The sequence below is a fragment of the Dama dama genome, chromosome 5 (assembly GCF_033118175.1).
Source record: "Dama dama isolate Ldn47 chromosome 5, ASM3311817v1, whole genome shotgun sequence".
In the NCBI taxonomy this organism is placed as follows: Eukaryota; Metazoa; Chordata; class Mammalia; order Artiodactyla; family Cervidae; genus Dama; species Dama dama.
Genome location: NC_083685.1, coordinates 119,260,833 through 119,279,692, shown reverse-complemented (window position 1 = coordinate 119,279,692; position 18,860 = coordinate 119,260,833). Strand labels below are relative to the sequence as shown.

Below are 18,860 nucleotides of genomic sequence, written 5' to 3'. Positions count from 1 at the left end.
TCACTCACCTAGAGCCAGACATCCTGGAATGCGAAGTCAAGTGGGCCTTAGGAAGCATTACTATGAACAAAGGTGATGGAATCCCAGCTGAGCTATTTCAAATCCTAAAAGATGATGCTGTGAAAGTGCTGCACTCAATATGCCAGCAAATTTGGAAAACTCAGCAGTGGCCACAGGACTGGAAAAGGGCAGTTTTCATTCCAGTGCCAAAGAATGCTCAAATTACTGCACAATTGCACTCATCTCACATGCTAGCAAAGTAATGCTCAAAATTCTCCAAGCTAGGCTTCAACAGTATGTGAACCAAGAACTTCCAGATGTTCAAGCTGGACTTAGAAAAGGCAGGGGAACTGAAGATCAAATTGCCAACATCCATTAGATCATAGAAAAAGCAAGAGTATTCCAGAAAAACATCTACTTCTGTTTCATTGACTATGCTAAAGCCTTTGGCTGTGTGGATCACAACAAACTGTGGAAAATTCTTAAAAGAGACGGGAGTACCAGATCCTCATACCTGCCTCCTGAGAAACCTGTCTGCGGGTCAAGAAGCAACAGTTAGAACCGGACATGGAGCAACAGACTGGTTCCAGATTGAGAAAGGAGTGTCAAGGCTGTATATTGTCACGCTCCTTCTTTAACTTATATGCAGAGTACATCATGCGAAATGCCAGGCTGGATGAAGCTCAAGCTGAAATCAAGATTGCCAGGAGAAATATCAATAACCTGCAATAATCAATATGCAGATGACACCACCCTTATGGCAGAAAGCGAAGAGGAACTGAAGAGCCTCTTGATAAAAGTGAAAGAGGAGAGTGAAAAAGCTGGCTTAAAACTCAGCATTCAGAGAACTAACATCATGGCATCTGATGGGGAAACAGTGGAAACAGTGAGAGACTTTATTTTCTTGGGCTCCAAAATCACTGCAGATGGTGACTGCAGCCATAAAATTAAAAGAGGCTTTCTCCTTGGAAGAAAAGCTATGACAAACCTAGACAGCAGGTTAAAAAATAGAGACATTACTGACAAAGGTCCGTCTAGCCTAAGCTACGGTTTTTCCTTCCAGTAGTCATGTGTGGATGTGAGAATTGGACCATAAAGGAAGCTGAGCGCAAAAGAATTGATGCTTTTGAACTGTGGTGTTGGAGAAGACTCTTGAGTCCCTTGGACTGCAAGGAGATCCAACTAGTCCATCCTAAAGGAAATCAGTCCTGAATGTTCATTGGAAGGACTGATGGTGAAGTTCCAATATTTTGGCCACCTGATGTGAAGAACTGACTCATTTGTGAAGACCCTTATGCTGGGAAAGGTTGAAGGCAGGAGAAGGCGATGACAGGATGAGATGGTTGGATGGCATCACTGACTCGATGGAGATGAGTTTGAGCAAGCTCAGGGAGTTGGTGATGGACAGGGAAGCCTGGTGTGCTGCAGTCCATGGGGTCACAAAGAGTAGGACATGACTGAGTGACTGAACTGACTGATATTTTTCTAGCTTTTTACTGTTTCATATAGAATTATTAATCCATTTGGAATTTCTTTTGTCATAGGGTATATAATGATTTTTTTCCCTCTTGTAACTAAATTCATCATTTTATGAACATTTCACTTTTCCTTTGTTTATTTAAAAATACACAGTAAGTTCTTACACAAAATAGGGTTTGTCACTTCACCTGTGCTGTTTCACTCTCGGGCCAGGTGCCGTGTGGTAACAGTGCCGATGAGTGCTGTGTCCGTCCCACCAGTGTTCTGCACTTCGTCCCCCTGGTAGGTCTGGTCCTGTTGTTAGAAGGTTTTGCTGCTCACTCTGTGGAGCTTACCTTCCTGAGAGAAGGACAAGGGGGATCCCTGAAAACACTCACGTGTGTTTTCTGGGCTCCACATTGACAGTGGACGTAATTTGTGATGTAAGTTTTCCTAAAAAGTAAGGAAGCCTAGGATTCAGAGATCTTTCAGTGTGTGCAGAAAGGTCTTTTTCTGGGCATTACATCCGTGGTGTAGTTTTCCACTTTTGCTTATCTGTACTTTAGGACCTCTGCTGCCAACGTTACATTTTTAGTAAGAAAAAAAAAAAATCTACTTGCTTAAACCTTGTAAAGGAGCCCTGGGTGTTTTACTGTGAGTTGGCAACTCCCCTTGTGTGATTTGCCTAGGAATGGAAGTCAGCCACTGCAGGATGCACACAGAACTTTGGGCTCTCCTGCTGACTCCACAGGTGAGCGGGTGGAGGAAGCAGGGCGTGTGACCCCGAGTGGCCGGCGCCGTGACTTGTGTCTCTGAGTAGGGCTTTGGGTCCCGGCCCTGTGGGCCGCTCTGTGCCTGCACCCTTGCCTGTCCCGAGGGCTGCCCCGCTGCGGATGCTGTGCCTGCCCACGTGGTGTGATGCGTGCCAGCTGGAGTTGTGTGGTGCTTGCCGGCTGGCTGTTGTCTTCAGCCTGTGGGCTGATCAGACGACAGGCTGAGGATCAGATCGCTATGGGTGTGGCCTTCATCCTATCTGCACCCTCCCCCCATCAAAGGGCTTTAAACAAGGCCAAGGACATTGAGATGGGTATGTATCATCAGTTATCCGTTTTAGGTGATCCCCCTGAAGTGCAGATTTTGTGAACTTTTTGGCCCCTTTTCCCAGACCCATCAAAACAAGACGTCTTGTGGGTATGGCATGTTAGTTTTCCTTGGTAACCAGCATCCTAAAGTTTGGTAAATCCTTGGTGACCGTGTCTCTGGGTATGCGCCCTGTTAGGGGTGGCGGAAGACAGTAATGGCAGCTTTGTTTTTTTTGACCCAGAGACCTTCCATGTGGCTGCAGTGTAATTCTAGTGCTGGGTGGTGGTGGCTGAGAGAAGAGGGGCCTGTGGGGGGCGGTGGGGGGCTTCCGGTCAGGATGAGAGGCTCCTGCAGGGTGCAGAGGACGGTGCTGGGCTTGCCAAATGCTGCTCCCGGGGCGAGTGTGACCTGGCGTGTTTCCGTGGTATTGGGCCCAGGGACTCACGCCCTGTGAGTGCCTGCCCCTGGCAGAGCGAGCAGTCCTCACAGGTCACCTCCCTGATGCTGCCCCTGGGCCTCCCATCCTCCCCTCAGCTCTTTCCTTGTTTGCCTGCTTCCTGTGTTTCTGCCCCCAGGCTGCAGGCTCCCATGGAGGATGGGGCTCAGCCTCAGCCTGAGAGCCGGGGGACGGGCGTGTGCGCTGGCTGGAGAGGAGTGAAGGGGGCCCAGGCTTCAGTGTGGGAGCCCAAGGGTGGCTGCCGGCCCAGACCGCGTGCAAGAGGGTGGGCGAGCGCCAGCACGTGGGGAGCACGCACCTGCGATGGGAACAGTGGGGCTGTGGACACGGCCGGCGCTCCGCATGGGGCCGTGCAGCAGGCGGAGAGGATGGGGAAGGAGTCCTGAGGCAGGTGCGGAGCGGGAGATCGCAGGTGGCAGCGCGGAGTCCCATGGGGAAGGGATGCCAAGTCGGGCCAAGGAGTGGACGTTGCTGGGCTTGGGTGTGAAGGTGGGCCTATGGTTCACGGGGCCTCGGGATGAGCGGGGCCTCGGGAGGTGGGAGCTGGGAGGGATTGTCTGTGTGAGACCCCAGAGAGGTGGTGGTGGGAATCGCCACTCGAGGGCCAGGGTCTTCATTGGAGAGTGGTGGTGGGTCAGGAAAGGGTGGGCTATTGTCAGCCAGGGCCAGGTTTGAGCTGTCACTACCTGTCTGTTCCCTTCTGGCAGGTTTGTCACGCGGCCTGATGTCAAGCAGAAGAAGATGGCGAGTTTCCTGGACTGGAGCCTGTACACTTTGGCCCGCTCCTCCTTCCAGACCATTGAGGGGGTCATCGCCATGGACGGGACGCTGCAGGCCCTGGTAAAATGGAAACTGCCCCTGTGGGGCTTCAGCAGTCAGTCCTTGGGGTTGTGGGAACGGCAGGGACAAGCCCTATTTAATACCTTGGTTTCATTGTGAAGTGGCTGGAACACAGGAGATGTTGAATTCCGACAACATCTTTCTTTCCTCTACTGCTTTCACTGGGCCCTGTGACCCAGGGCTGGCCCTGTTCTGTTAGCGATGGGCTTTCTGCCCAGGTGAAGGGGATGGACTGGTGATGCTGTGCGTCGCCGCCAGGAGGCACTGGTGCCTGCAGAGCTGAGCCAGAGCCAGAGCCAGTGGGCGGGCAGGGGAGTGTCCTCGGGCTTCCTGCTGCTTAGGCTTGTTACAGAGGAAAATGGTTAGAACCAGCGTGAAGGAAATAAGGCAGGTTTTGGGATTTGTTCTTGTTCAGATGCTCTGGGTGTTTGTAGTCACCGCACCAAGTGCAGACTGAACCTGTACCCTTTCCTGGCTGCCTGCTTTGCTTGTCTGGTGGTACTTTTTCTAATACAGACGGGGAGGAAAGGTTAGTTTAAATTCTTTGGGGCGGGGGAGGCTGCCACACCTGAAGCTCTGGGGTCACGGCTCCCCTCCCTGGGCCCTGTGGTCCTTGCAGTGGGCGACTCTGTCCTTGTCTCTGAGGCTGGAGGGCCCAGGGCCCGCTTGGAGGAGAGCAGGGTGTTTGGGGCTGTGTTTAAAGGGGGGTGTTTGTGCGATGACTCAGTGTGATGTCATCTTCTTGGGTGTCGTCCCATCTTCTCTCTTTGGCTGTGGCAGGTTCTGACGGGGTGTAGGAGGCGAGAGGGCCTGGGGAACGTGGGGCTGATGGCGTGATGGCCCGGGGCGGAGGGACAGGAGGTGGGAGAAGCAGAAGACAGCACTCTGCCCTGCCTCCTCCGCTCCTAGAATGTTCTCTCATCTGTGTCTTTTCATTCACAATATCTTCAGGAAGGACTGTCATTTAAATGATGAGACTATCTCAAGACATTAAAAAAAAAACAACCAGAAACCTTGAAAAATAAAACCTGTCTTGAATTCCTGTAGTCTGTTGAGGTGATGTCTGTTTTTTCATGTGTCCTTTCATTTTGTAAATAAATGTGATATGTTGTTACAATGGTTTTTGAAAAGTTGAGATATAATTTGCATAATACACCCTTTAAAGTGTGTGAGTTCAATGATTATTTTCTTATATGCGCAAGGTACAACTGTCACCATTGTCTGATTCCAGAATACTCTGGTCACCCCAGAAGGAAACCCCCACACATGAGCAGTGCCTCCTCACCACCCCCCCAGCACCCCCAGTTCCTGGCAACTAGTGACCTACTTTCCGTCTCTCTGGATTTGCTTATCGAGGACATTTCCTACAAGTGGAATCGTGTACAGTGTGACCTTTTGAATCTGGCTCCTTTAGCGTCATGTTTCCACAGAACTTCCATGTTGTAGCCTGTCAGTGCCTCCTTCCCTCTTAATACTCCATTGTAGTTACTCAGAATTCTGAGATACTCTGAATAAGGCTGATCTGAAAGCTTGTGTGTAAGATTTTGTTTGAGCATATATTTTCAACTTCCTTGCTACAATAGTAGCAATAGATTTTTTTTTAAAGTGTAACAATTTAAATATATTTCCTGTGTTTCTGAGGTCTTCTAGAAATTTTTTATGGCATACCCACCTGTCATATTGATGAAACATGGGTATCAGTCTGTGGCTGCAGGCAACTCTCGTTCCAGCTACATGTATGGGGAGGTGCTTCAGGAGGACTTTATTGCTTTCTTGGGGGTCAGTGCTGGGGGAGGCTGGCCGATTACGGTGCTGAGCGTGGAGTAGAGGGGAGGGAGTGGTCTAGTCACCGCGCTCTTGATGTAGGGTTCCTGGGTGGGTGTGTGTAGGGCATCGAGCCCTGGTGAAGAATGGGTGAATAGGACTGAGATGGTTTATTTGAAGGTTTGAGTGTAAGTGGATTCTTAGTTTTTTTTGCGTGAGTCACATTGAGAAGTCTTAGGTCATAGAGAAACAAGGGTCTGACGAACGCTGCTGAGCCTGTCAGTCCACTTGGGCCTGCAGGGTAGACCCGTCCAGACATGGGTGCCGCTTCCTGACTCACTTTTGTCCTGCTTTAGACCTCTTCTGCCCAGTCTGGAATCTGCATCCTTGACAGGCTCCTGGGGTCTCCTGGCAGCACCTCCAGGGGTCTCCTGGCAGCGCCTCCTGGCCTAGAAGCCACCCCTCCTGAGGCCGTTGCCGCATTCAGGTCAGGGCACCTGGGCTGTGGGTGCCTCCACTGTGGGGCTGGAGCCAGCGGTGACCAACCCTGGGGCCTGCAGCTGGTGGGGCCTCCGTGTCCGTCGCCCAAAACTGGTGGCGGTGGGCTTTTGTGCTCAGGCCACCAGCGAGCGGTCCTGTGGCTTCCTCCAACTCAAGTCCTCGGGGTGCTGGGGCCTCTTGGCTTGAGAAGGTCGTGGGGTCACATTCTGCCCAGTTTCTGCTATGGCTGGGCCCAGAGGTCCTCTTTTTTTAAAAAAAAACATTTTTGATCCTCTCACTGCTTGTTTCTAGGTTGTTCCCAAGTTCTGCTCCTTCTCCACACGTGGGGCACAGGTGTTGGCCCTCCTGCCGGCCCCTTCACCGGCCACGAGTCGGGAAGGGCTTTATACCGGGTGGCCTCCCCATTTTACACTCAGGAGGAGTGAAGGCCTGTTTTGTCTTCCTCCTGAGGAATAAAGTGATTTTCTCAAAGCCTTAGCAAAGTTGAACCCCATGTCCCTGCCCCAGTGTTGGCCCAGAGGAGGAAGCCCTGTGGGCTGAGGTGCTTTGGCAGCCACACCCCAGTGCTTTCTGGGGAGATGTGCCCTCGGCGAGGGTATTACCTGCTTCGAGAGTCCTGCCAGGGGAGGTGGCCCTCCTGTGCTCCCGGGGGCAGGCCCATCTCTTTTGGAGCCTTAGAAGCCCGGTGGTTCCTCTGGAGAAAGAAGAAAAAGAAATACCCTAGGGTGTCTCTGGAGTCATGTCCCTTCTGTCCTTTCCTTCCTTTTGAAGGAGAAATTTGGTCTAATTGCTGCTGCCGCCGCCGCCCGCCCAGGCAGGAGGAAGCAGTGTTGGAGCTGAGCTCTGCCGGGCAGGAGCGGTTTCGCCATGAGCTCGTCAGACCTGAACGGGGAGGCTTGGCGCGCGCTCTGCATGATGAAACCTGCAGGCGTGCTGCGCCCCAGGATTCCGTCTGCCTCTCTTTGATGCACTTGGCTTCACTCTGTCCACCTGCTCATTAGTGTGGGTTAGGCGAAACAGGTGGACTCGTAACAAGTACTGTCGAAACTGGGGCTTGATTTTTATTTCCCTTGAAGCATATTCCTCTTGCAGCGGTGATTTTTTTTTTTTTTTTAACTTTTGTGGGAGGGAAGCAAGTGTCCGGCAGCTTCATGTCATTGGAAGGCCCCTTAATTCTAGCTCTTTGAAACACCCTTTGGTTTAGGCCCTCTTTAAGCATTAGGGTTAGTGGAAATCTAGGAAATTCCAGGGAAGGAAGCACAGTATTAACAACGGGGGCCGCTGGCCGTCTGGACGTGCTACGCTCTGCTCCCGCCGGCGCGTGTGGCATGCTCGCCCTGGCCCTGCAGGTTGGAGGTTCACGGACGGACGGGGGGCACTCTGTGCGCCCCGCCCTGCCACTCCGTGACCGCCGCCCCTGGCAGTGGACAGTCTGCCAGCCTCTGGGGTGTGTCCCCCCTTCACAGTGAGGCTGCTTCTATCCGTTCTATCACTGTCACAGGTACACCTTGTTAAAGGGTGATGTGGTGACAGACAACATGAAAAACCGGGGAAGTGAAGGGGCCGGATGTGAAGAGAAGGTGCTGGCTCACGCAGGACCTCTCTCTTGGGGATGTGACGCCTGTCCTCTTGGTTCTTTGGAAACAGCACCCTGTGGTTTCATTTAAGGTGTTTGGCTAGAGAACAGACGAACCTGCTTGGGTTTTTTAGTCACAGCACTTGCCTGGAGCAAGGTTCTGGGTGGAGGAACAATGGGGTAGGAGTCCTTTGAATGTGGCCATTTTCAGGGTGTGCACGTTTATGTAAAGTTCGTGCGCTGTTGTCGGATTCAGCAGAAATAAGGTACCTTTGGTTTCCTCGTGTGTCTGCGATGTGGAGCAGCCAACGCCGAGGCCGCTCTCGTCTCACGTGACTCATTGTTTTCTGCGCGGCGGGCAGCCCAGTGCACGGGTCTTGTTGGAACACGCACTGTGTGAGGCTGGCCTCCGTTCCCCAGCGGCCTGGTTTGTACACCTGCTGTGTGATGGGTGACGTGTCCTGCAGGACAGGTGCGCCCTCGCCGGCGGCCCAACCTGGGCCCACGCTTGCAGGGGAAGGGACTCGGCCATTGCAGCGCCCCCGACCCTTGGATGAGAGACAGACAGAGCGCGCTGTGCCCTGTGGGAGACAGACGCAGGCTGTCTGCCCGTGTCCCTCCGCCCAGGTAGCGGTGGCCCGCCTCGAAGCCTCCACCCACCCGGCTGCCTGGCCACCCTCCCCTGCCCTCCAGCGCACTCTGTGTGTGCCTGAGTCTCCCCTGACCTCCGTCCCTGGTTTCTGTCCTCGCTCCCAGGGCCCTGACTCTGCTCACCTCTGGTGCTTCAGGCTCCACAGCTCAAGGCAGTGTCTGTCGTGCTGTGGCTTTGCCCTCCTCCCGCCCGAGTTCTGAGTGCGGCCCCGCAGCAGAGGAGGGTGCCGGCCGGTGCTGTCTGTGCCCTCCCAGGCCAAGTCCAGTGCTGAGCCCCACGGTGGGGACGAGGCGCGAGGTGTCTCCCCGGCCCGGCCCTCCTTTACTGGTCCAGTGCTCACCGGGCCACGCTGGCCACCCCCGCGTGCCCCCCCATCCTCCACCCAGGTCCTCGCCTCGAGCGCGGGTGTCTGCCCACTGCTGCCCTCCCTCCATTCAGCGGCTGGCCCCATCTTGAGGGTCCCTCTGGGCAGGGGCGCTGCCTCTGGGTGTTCTGCGTCCCGTGCTCATTTCTGCTGCCCACTGGCCTGCCCCGTCAAAACCCTTTGGTGCAGTAGGCTCAGCCCTGCCCGTCTGGTCCCAGGCGAGGCTCTTCTTTCCCTTTCTCCTTATGTCTCCTCTTGTCTCACTTCTGCACATAATCCTGTCTTCCTGCTGGGCTCGGCTCCTGAACTCGGCCCCTGCCCCTTCCTGCGTCCTAGCCAGCTCTGCCTGGGACTGTTCTCTGGGGATCACAGCTGCCTCCTCTGACCTCTGCTCTGGGAGCTGGGCAAGCTCGATGTTGATCGTTTCTCAGTTTCTGGGATAGGAATTGTGCATTTTGTGTCCTTTGTTTGTCATGTGTTAGGCAAGTAGGACGTGCAGTCAGTATTCTTGGTACTCATCAGTCAATTGAGAGTCTATTTTCGTCTGAAGAATCTTCAGCAGTAAAGTCATTGGTCCTAGTGAGGCCCGTTTGGGAGGGATCAGAAGTCCGCTGGTCTGGCTCTGCCTCCAAGACTGTTCCTCCTGGTCTTTCCCATCTTCGGGGTTTATCTTCCCAGTGTGGAGGTCGAGGTGCAGCAGCATCTTTACTGCTCTTCAGATTGATTGGGATCCTTTTAAGAGAAGAGCTTTGAGCTTTTTTAGCTTCATGGTGTTTGAAATTGGTGTATTGGAGTGGTGGAAAGCCTGCCTGTGCCCGTACCTTTGTGTGGCTGCTCATGGTTTGTGGTGTCTGACCAGGCTTCGTTGGGGTGGCCGGGTCAGGTGAGAGCCACCCGAACGGCTTCCCAGTCATCTGCCCCCTGCCCAGAAAAGCTGGGCCCCTCCGCGTAGTGAGGCCAGAGGTTGCCCACGTGCTCGGGTCTGGGGCGCGGCTGTTTCAGTGGGAACACCTGAGCACCTTGCTGTTAGGGTCCTGCCCTGTCCACGTTCTGTTCAGAACGGTTGAGAAAGCTCGGCGGCTAATAAGGTGGTAGAACGCGTCGTCACAAGCAGACTGACATCTGAAGACAGGAGGGCATGTGGTCAGGTGTCCTCTGAGCTCTTGTGCCGCCTCCTCTTCCAGACGGGATTCTGGAAGCTGCAAGCTGCGGTCAGGGGCTGGGGCGGGGCTCCATCTGCGTGCCTGTGAAGGTGTGTGTTTACTGCTGGGCTTTCACTGTTAGGGAAAGATTGAACACACAGTGGGAAGATAAAACTGGATGTGATTGTTTTGATTGTTTAAACATTTCTTTATAACTGTCAACTGTTATTTACATATTTATGTACTTAAAATCCTTTTAAATTTACTTGATGTATTAATAAATGTGTTTTATCAGAATTGTAGTTTTTCATTCTGGGTCCTAGCTGATAATAATCAGCTGTTTATCCCAACCATTGAAAACTCAACTTCAGCAATTAGAATTTTTCTATAGTTGAGAAAGTTTTTTTCTTTTCCCTTTAATGTATGTCTCCCCGAGGACATACAGCAGGCACCACTCTCAAGAAAACAGATGTCCTGCTGCTTCTTGAGGCTGGAGGTGCCTCTGGGCGGGCTGGCTTGCCCCCTCCCCTCCCTCAGACCTGTTCTCAGCATAACGTGTTGGGCGTGGCCTTCAGGTCAGTTCTGTGTTTCTTAGTGCTCCCTCATCCAGTTTCAGCTTACTTTGATTTCTTAGGGAGATGACGGCACCTTTCATGTTCCCCCCCCTTTTATTTTTGCAAGCCTCCAGTCGTGTGTGTGTGTGTGTGTGTGTCGGGGGGGGGCGAGTAGGGGGTGGTGGAATAGGGGGTGTGGTGGGGTTTTTTCTCTGACCTGCTGGGAGGGGGCCTGGAGTATGAGTTAAGAGAATCCCTTTGTACAGTGCCTTTGGGTTTACTCGAAGGGGGCTGCGCAATTAGCCTTTGTTGCCTTCCATGGAAGGTGTGGCCCTGCTTGGGCTCTGGCTCGCACGAGGACCGTCGGGCAAGCTCTGAGTGGCATCCAGCCCGGAACTGAAGTGTTGGTGCGCTGTCCTCTTTGTGTGTGCACGTCAGGAACAGGGGTACTGGGGCCCGGTGCCCTCCTGGGCACAGAACAGGGGAGGCTGCCCTTCCTGGCCCTGTCCCGTCTGCTGGCGATGTCACGGCGTCCTGAGGGACAGGGAAGGGGGCCGTCGTGCAGCCAGGAGTCCCGCGGTGCCAGTGCTCGTCAGCTCGCAGGACGGCTCTTGGGTACTCGTGGCACCCCTGAGCCGCGTGGCGTGGGCCCCTTTCTCCCGGAGCCTGGGGTGGAGCTGCTTTTCTTGGCCTTGACTTGGTGGTGCCTTCAGGGGCCTCAGACCAGCATCTCCTGTTCGGGCAGCCGGGCAGACTTGCTTCCAACAGCTGACAGCCTGTGATTTACGGCTGGAGAACATGTCCCGGGGAGGGAAGCTGGTTGCACAGCGGGCAGAAGAGCCGGCTTGGGTGGGTGGTGACTGGAAGGTGTGGTGGTTGAGAGTGATTACTGAGAAATGCGTCTCTTTGCACCTTGTGCTGGGCTGGTTTAAGAGCAGGAACAGTCATCTCGCCTCAGATGTGCGTGCTGTATGGTCTTGTCTCTATGTGGGGTGACTTCTTCAGTGGTCTTCAGTTGGCTCGTGTCTTATGCATCCGTGAAAAGTGGGGTGCACTCCCCGTTTAGTGGCTTGGCTGATGGCTTCTCCTGACCATCTGAAGACCAGAGTGTTTCTGTGGGCCACTTCCTCTCTTTGCTGAGGGTCACCGTCCTCTGCGCATGCTGGGTTGGACCGTGTGCCTTCAGGAGGGAAGGCCAGTGAAGACGGCCCCGTTTCCTGTGGAAAAGCCAACCAACCAACAAAACCAAAGCCCCGGACTTCTGTGATTCTTGTTCCTGTGCACCCCCTTTGCCCTTCTGAGTCCACTCATGGGAGAATCCATAACTCCTGTGACCCTTTCCCTTCCCGTGTACAGAGTCCCGGTGGAGGCCGTGGAGCTGGTCTGGGGCCAGGAGTAAGCAGAGGGCAGGCCGCACCGCCCAGCACTTTGCTGTCCCTCACCTGCCTCTCCTCCCTCCATCTCTCCCACGGCCTCCCCTGGAAGCCAGGCCAGGCCCTCACATGGGACCCAGACAGCTCATACCCCAACAGTAAAGCTTACGGGACAGACATACCGCCCCTAAACTGCTGATCTTGTCACCAAGGACGAATAAAAATGAGTTTTTGAAGGGGGTTTCTCATACTCTGCCCACTAATGTGCTGAGGATTCTCCACGCATGTTGCACAAGACACGTTTGCTAGAATTTGTTATAAAGCCACGTGGGGCCTGGGGTTTTCTTTCTGGAAAGATTCTGCAGTACTCATTTTTTTTTTTTTTTTTACATGATCCAGGTCCATTCAGATTTTCTGTTTCTTAAGTCATTTTTGCTAATTTGGAATCTCATAGTTTGTCACTTTCCTTTGAGTTGTCTTACTTGTTGTCATAAAGTTGTTTATAAAATTCCTTTGTTATCCTTTTGGTTTCTGTGAACTCTTGTGAAGTCCTTGAATTCCTGACTCTATGTATGCATGTTGTATGTGTTGGTGTGCACGTGTTTGTGTATATTAAAATACACAACCACATACACTTGTGTTGTTGAACTGTTTTAAGTCACTCCTCTGCCTCTAAATACTTCAGTGGGTGTTTCCCATAATCAGCATGCTGATTTTGAGGACTAATTTTTAAAACAAAAGTTTTTTTTCCCCGCATGGTAATAATTCTTTTCTCTAACTTATTTTTTAACTGGAGGAAAATTCCTTTTCAATATTGTGTTGTTTTCTGCTGAAAGTGAAAGTTGCTCAGTCATGTCCAGCTCTTTGCAACCCCATTAACTATACAGTCCATGGAATTCTCCAGGCCAGAATACTGGAGTGGGTAGCCTTTCCCGTCTCCAGGGATTCTTCCCAACTCAGGGATTGAACCCAAGTCTCCCAGAATGCAGGAGGATTCTTTACCAGCTGAGCCACAAGTAAAGTCCAAGAATATTGGAGTGGGTAGCCTATCCCTTCTCCAGCGGATTTTCCTGACCTAAGAATTGAACTGGGGTCTCCTGCATTGCAGGCAGATTCTTTGCCAGCTGAGCTATCAGGGAAGCTTCTGCCACACATCAGTGCAAATTAGCCATAATTAATACATGTATCACCTCCCTGCCCTCTCTCCATCTGACCTGTCTAGGTCATCAGAGTGCCAGACTGGGGTCACTGTGTTCTCACCAACTATCTGTTTTATATGTATCAATACATATGCGGATATATATGTGTGTGTGTGTACATATCCACATGTATATGTAGCATGCATGCCTACTAAATTGCTTCAGTCACGTCCAACTCTTTGTGACCCTATAGACTGTAGCCCACCAGGCTCCTCTGTCCATGGGATTCTCCAGGCAAGAATACTGGAGTGGGTTGCCATTTCCTTCTCATGTATGTAGATATATCTGTTGATGCTACTTTCTCCATTTTTATCCCGCACTTGCCTTCTCCCACTGTGTCCACTAGTCTGTTCTCTATATATTTGTCTTCATTCCTTCCCTGCAAATAGATTCTTTAGTACCATTTTTCTAGATTCCACATAAATGCATTAATACAGGATATTTGTTTTTCTAAATTCCTTCACTTTAACAGGCTCTGGGTTCATCTACCTCAATAGAACTGGCTCAGATTCGTCCTTTTTTATGCCCACATGGTAGCAATTCTGATGGTAGTAGCTACTGGAAGAGAACGCAGAGTGTGTCACGGGGTCTCCCCTCTTGCCCCCCAGGCTCGGCGTGAAGCTTGGGGTGGGCAGGGCTCAGAGCTGTCAGCGGTTCTGGTGCTTCAGAAGCTGAGATAGTCTATCTTCCCAGTGGTATTTTCTACTTCACTTCCTAGAGCTATTGGCGCACTAGAGTGTGCTTCATGGTTTTAGAAAATTTTGGCAAAATTTGTGTTCGCAATTATTCTTATACCAAGACATTTATTTGTGTTTTTAAGTGTATAATTGCTCTCACTTTGAAAGTCGATTGAGACCCGAGTGGTTTTCATAACTCGCGTGCTTGTCGTGTTGTCGGCTGTCTCCTCGTGGCTCTGGTTGTCTCTCTGTGCAGCGGCACTGGCTGTGTGGATGGCCTTGTGCTCCGAGGACAGAGGGGAGGTGGTGTGTGACCACAGGGTGCGCTGGCGCCAGGACCTGGGCTGGGCCAGCCCTGAGCACCCCACACCCCTTCCCCCCAGCCCTGCTCTGCTTGAAGGAGAAACTGGACCCTCGGTGAGGCCCCATCCTTGGCTGGGTTCTCTGTCCTGGTTTGTATGTGAGGCACTTTGGAGCTGAGACCGCCGTGACCAGGTTATTGTCATGAACCCTGACGTTTAGTTTTTTAAAGTTAGAGGTATCTAACCACACTGGTGTGTCCCGTAAGCTTTATTGCCGGGTCCCGTGTGCAGGCCCGGCCTGGCTCTCTGGGGAGGCCAGGGTAGAGCTGGAGGGATGCGAGGCAGGTGAGGGACAGCAGTGGGCTGCGAGGTGTGGCCTGCCTTCCCTTCCTCCTGGTCCCAGGCCCGCTCCAGGGCTGCCAGCTCGGGCCTCTGTCCTTCTGAGCCCGTCCACTGGGCCTGTCCTGGCAGTCTGGCCAGGAGGCTGACGGCCAGTGTTGAGAGGGTTGCTCTTGTGGCCACTGCCGCTGGAGCAGGCTGTGGAGTGCTCTGCCCTGGGCTGTGGGTGGCTCACCCAGGGGCTTCCACGTCCCATTGAGACTCATCCGGCTGCTGGATGGTTTCCTTCCCGCAGAGCCACCTCCCTGACTGCTTCCAAAGTTCACCAGGAAGAAGCGCGGGGATCTGGGTGACTTTCCCCCTTGTCATAAATCCAGAGTGTAAAGGTGTTCGGGGAGTGGTTTACCAGTCCTGAAATGGGTATATTTCAGACCTGACCTGTGGATGTCTGGGGGTCGCTTCTCCATTTATAGTGTGTGTCACGGGGGAGCGAAATGCCCTGAACTTCCCAATCCGATGGCTGGCTCATGGTTTTGGGGTTAAGTTGGTGGGGGAGAAGGGCAGAGAGCACAGAGGAGAGCATGACTTCTGTCAAGGGGCTTTGCAGCAGAGGTGCAGAGCAGGGCTGGTGCGGTGAGGACATTGTCCCGTGTGCTGGGAGATGGTGGTGGAGCTGTGGGCTGCTGGCTGGGAGGTTCCTTCGTGCTTTGAGTACTGGGATGTCTTGGACCTGTGGGTCTGAGCCCCAGTGGCCTGTTCTGTGTGCCTGCCTTGGTGCGTCCAGGGCTCCTGGGACTCCACGTGCAACTCCACATGAAACACCATGTGAAACACCACTGACTAAGTGTCTGGGATGGTGTTCACCCTCTTCATCTCAACTCAATGTAGCTCGTTGGCCGGCAGGACCTGGTGTTCGGGGACAGGGTCCAGGGCAGTCAGGCCCACGTACCTTCAGATGGTCTAAGAAGCTGTCTCCTGTGCCAGTTAAATGCTGTTCCTGAAGGAGGAGGAGGATTTCCTTAGCTGTTTTCTTACAGGTGCTCAGCTTTAGAGCTCTTCATTTAAGGGCTTGGGTACCTGTGTGAATTACCACAAGTTTTGCAGACTTGCTTCCCTGGTGGCTGAGATGGTAAAGAATCCATCTGCAATGCAGAAGATCTGGGTTCAGTCCCTGGATAGGGAAGATCCCTTGGAGAACGAAATGGCAACCCTCCAATGTTCTTGCCTGGAGAATTCCATGGACAGAGGAGCCTGGCGGGCTACAGTCCATGGGGCTGCAGAGAGTCAGACACGACTGAGCGACTTAACACTTTCACTTTGCAGACTTGAAAGCAGAGGGTAAAATTTCAGGTTGAGGACTCCAGGTTTTTGATGATTTGATGGCATGCTGGCCCCACGTGTGCGCAGTGCAGGAGGAGCCCTTTCTCCTTTGTTGACTCAGATTGAGGATGAGTTCGTGGGAGCCTTACCTTTGTGTGGGATAATTCAACCTGTGGTTCTTATCCTGTGGTACCTTCAGTTACTTGCTGGTCCTGGAAACCTGGTGCGATTCTTTCCTTTCTGTACAGGCCAGTGCCCTTATTTCAACACTGGCGTGTGTCCGTGAGCCCCGCCTCGGGCTGTGTCCCTGGTTTATGCTGCCCACTTGGAAGATTTTCTTTTCAGTCTTGTAATTTCTTTCTTTGTCATGTATAGCAAATCTTGTTACTTCATGACGAGTGTTTAGGATAAAAATTTTGAAAGATTGTAATGACTTGTTTTGATAATTTATGTTTTAAATTTGTAAAGGTTTTTGTAATATTTTAATAGTCTTCTTTTTTTTTTAGGCACAAATTTTTAAGCATGGAAAACGTGAAGACTGTTTACCCTACGGTAAGGTTTATTTGTAAGTGAGGATGTGTTTGTGACATGAGTTTGCCCAAATTCTGATCAAATGTGTCTCAGTAACAGTTTATTCATAGGCACAAAAATTTGTGACTTGTTGTATTTGAATGTTGTCACAGGTTTTTTTGGTCTTCTGTGTACACATGTGTGTGTGTGCGTGTGTAAGAGAGTGTGTGTATGTGTGAATAATCTAAATCTTTGGCCTCAGGCCTTGTCCAGGAGGAGGTCTGGGTTCCTGACTGACAGGTCTCGATTCTGGGGACTTGGAATGTAGACCTAGCCCTGAGGTCTTCAGCTCGCTTCTTAGGATCCCAGCTGCATTCTTGCTGGCACCAAGGCTACCTCATTTGCCCTTTTTGTCTCATTCTCTTAATTTTAGATTAAACTTCAACTTATGAAAACCTATGTAGTCATTCTTGCTGTGGGAAGGCTTACTGCCTGGAACAAGAGAAATTTCTTAGTCTGTGCGTTAGAAGATGTGTGGATCAGATTTGGGTAGTAGAGTCTGTTTATTTCTTGACATTTTCATCATGGGACATTTCATATACACAAGGGCAGAGACACTGGTATAGTGGACTCTCATGTTTCTATCACAAGTTTCAGGTTTTTGATGCATGGGCATCCTGTTTCATCCATGCTCCCCCTCACACCTGTCCCAGACACCCTGTCATCCCACTGGCATCTGTTGACTCTTTTAAGAGACATAATCTTGATGTCATGGTCACACCTGAGAACGTGAGCATCGTCACATGTTTGTCCTCAACAGACTTGTACATGCAGACCCCGAGTCTGTCTCGAGTTACCATCAGTTGTACCCAGGCTGGTCACTGTATGATGTTTGGGTCTTTTGGGGAGTTACCCAGATGCCATCACAACTTGGCTTGAAAACTGCCCTGCTCTTGTCTCAACACGAAACATGGTCTCGTGTGCTCTCCTCGCCTCTGCCTTCCCTGACGCTCTCCTTATTGCCCCGAACAGCCTTAGTGGCAGGGGGACCCGATCACACCGCTTCCCTGATTGTGGAGATCCCTCCCTGTTCTTACAGCCTCACACCCAAGTCTGCCTGCATGGTCCTCGTGGCCCTTAGCGTGTGCTCCACCCGCCATGCACATACCCGCTGTCTCTGCTCAAGTTGCCGCTCCCTCCCTGGGCTCCTCCGCATTCCATCTCTGGATGCCTGCTTCACGGTGAGAAGGTGGAGCAGGTCCGACTCTAGCTGCACTTAGTGAATGACATGAGGTGAAGGGGTATTTATGAAGCAGAGCTCAAGGGGTGCAGTGTGGATGCAGGCCTTTGCACTCACTTGGAGGAGGGGGCCGTGAAGTGTCTGGTTTTGATGTTGTGCGTGTCCGGTGGGGTTGGTGGGTTCGGGAGATCACACAAACCCTTCCCAGCAAACTGAGCAGGATGTTCTGTGTTCGCAGCTGCCACCGTTCTCCAGTGCCTGGACAGCTGCAGGCTCCCCGACAGCAACCAGACCTTGCTCCGGAAGCTCGGGGTGAAGCTCGTGCAGCGGCTGGGCCTGACCTTCCTGAAGCCCCAGGTGGCCAAATGGAGGTTGGTAGACTGAGCGGTGACCATGCAGCCAGAGCATGTCTGGAGGCTGGTGTGGGGCCCGAGGTTTCAGGCAGCTGGGCACAATGGGCTAATTGATGTGTCCTCCTGCTTTCATTTTTTTCCCCCAGTCTCAAGAGGGTTTCTGGTTTTGAAAGGATCAGCTTTTCTTTGGATAATTTTCTGACCTCACATCTTCCAGGTAGAAGTGGGGCTTCTTTTGAAGTGGGGCTGATGAGATGGAAAGCTTGTCTCGTTCTGAAAGTGCCCATCCTGGTGTAGGGCAGCATCACTGGCGGGTCACACTGCAGGGGAAGCTCTATTCTGGTCATTTCAGTCTGGGTTTCAGGCTCACTCCTCAGGGTTTACTCAGAGAGAGCTGTCTCTGCCTGTGGATGGAAAAGATGTCTTAATGGTCCTACTGGCTCCCATGGAAACAGCCTGTTCTATTGTGCTGGGGTACTACACTTTTAACAGTCTTCAGTTTTATTTCAAGTATTAATATGTGTGTTTTGGGAGGAATTATTTGATTATGATTATGAGGAATTATTGATTATGTTTCCAGTTATAGGAAATTCTAGAGAAGTGTGTTATACATTAGTGATGTTTTACTGAAATACCTTTTGAGTATTTTGCATACTGTTAGTTATGTTCTGTAAATTGTTTATGAGACTAATGTTAGTGTCTACTTTCCAGATGCTGTAAAAGATTAACGTTCTGGACTGTGTTAACGTTTCCCTGAGAAACAGAACCAGTTGGGGGAGTTGGGGGTGTGGGTGTGTGTGTGTGTAAAGAGACACAAGGAATCGGCTCGTGGTTGTGAGTCTCCAGATCTGGTAGGCTTAGACTCAGGAGGAGCTGATGTTTCGGTCTGAGTCTGAAGGCAGGAAGAATCCCTCACTGAGGGGAGAGTGATCCCGTCTGTGGTCCCCGGGCCTTCACTGGACTGGGCAAGGCCCACCACACTGGGGAGAGCAAGCTGCTTTACTCAGCCCACAAGGTAAATGTTCATGTCACCTACAGTCACCCACAGAGACACACCCAGAATAACGTTTGAACAAATATCTGGGTCCTGTGACCCGGCAAACTTGACACCTTCAAATGAAGCATCACAAGTACTCCAAGTGTTTACTCGGGAAGG

General features: G+C 51.9%; 1 protein-coding gene across 2 annotated transcripts in view; it reads left to right on the top strand.

Moving 5' to 3' along the window:
* TBCD (tubulin folding cofactor D) overlaps positions 1-18,860 on the top strand; it is a 143,306-nt gene that overhangs the window by 17,493 nt on the left and 106,953 nt on the right. For both annotated transcript variants that reach the window (XM_061144423.1, XM_061144422.1), the window contains exons 7-9: positions 3,706-3,838; positions 16,108-16,153; positions 17,590-17,722. In XM_061144423.1, coding sequence (XP_061000406.1) covers positions 3,706-3,838; positions 16,108-16,153; positions 17,590-17,722 — 312 coding nt within the window. The remainder of the gene's footprint in view (positions 1-3,705; positions 3,839-16,107; positions 16,154-17,589; positions 17,723-18,860) is intronic.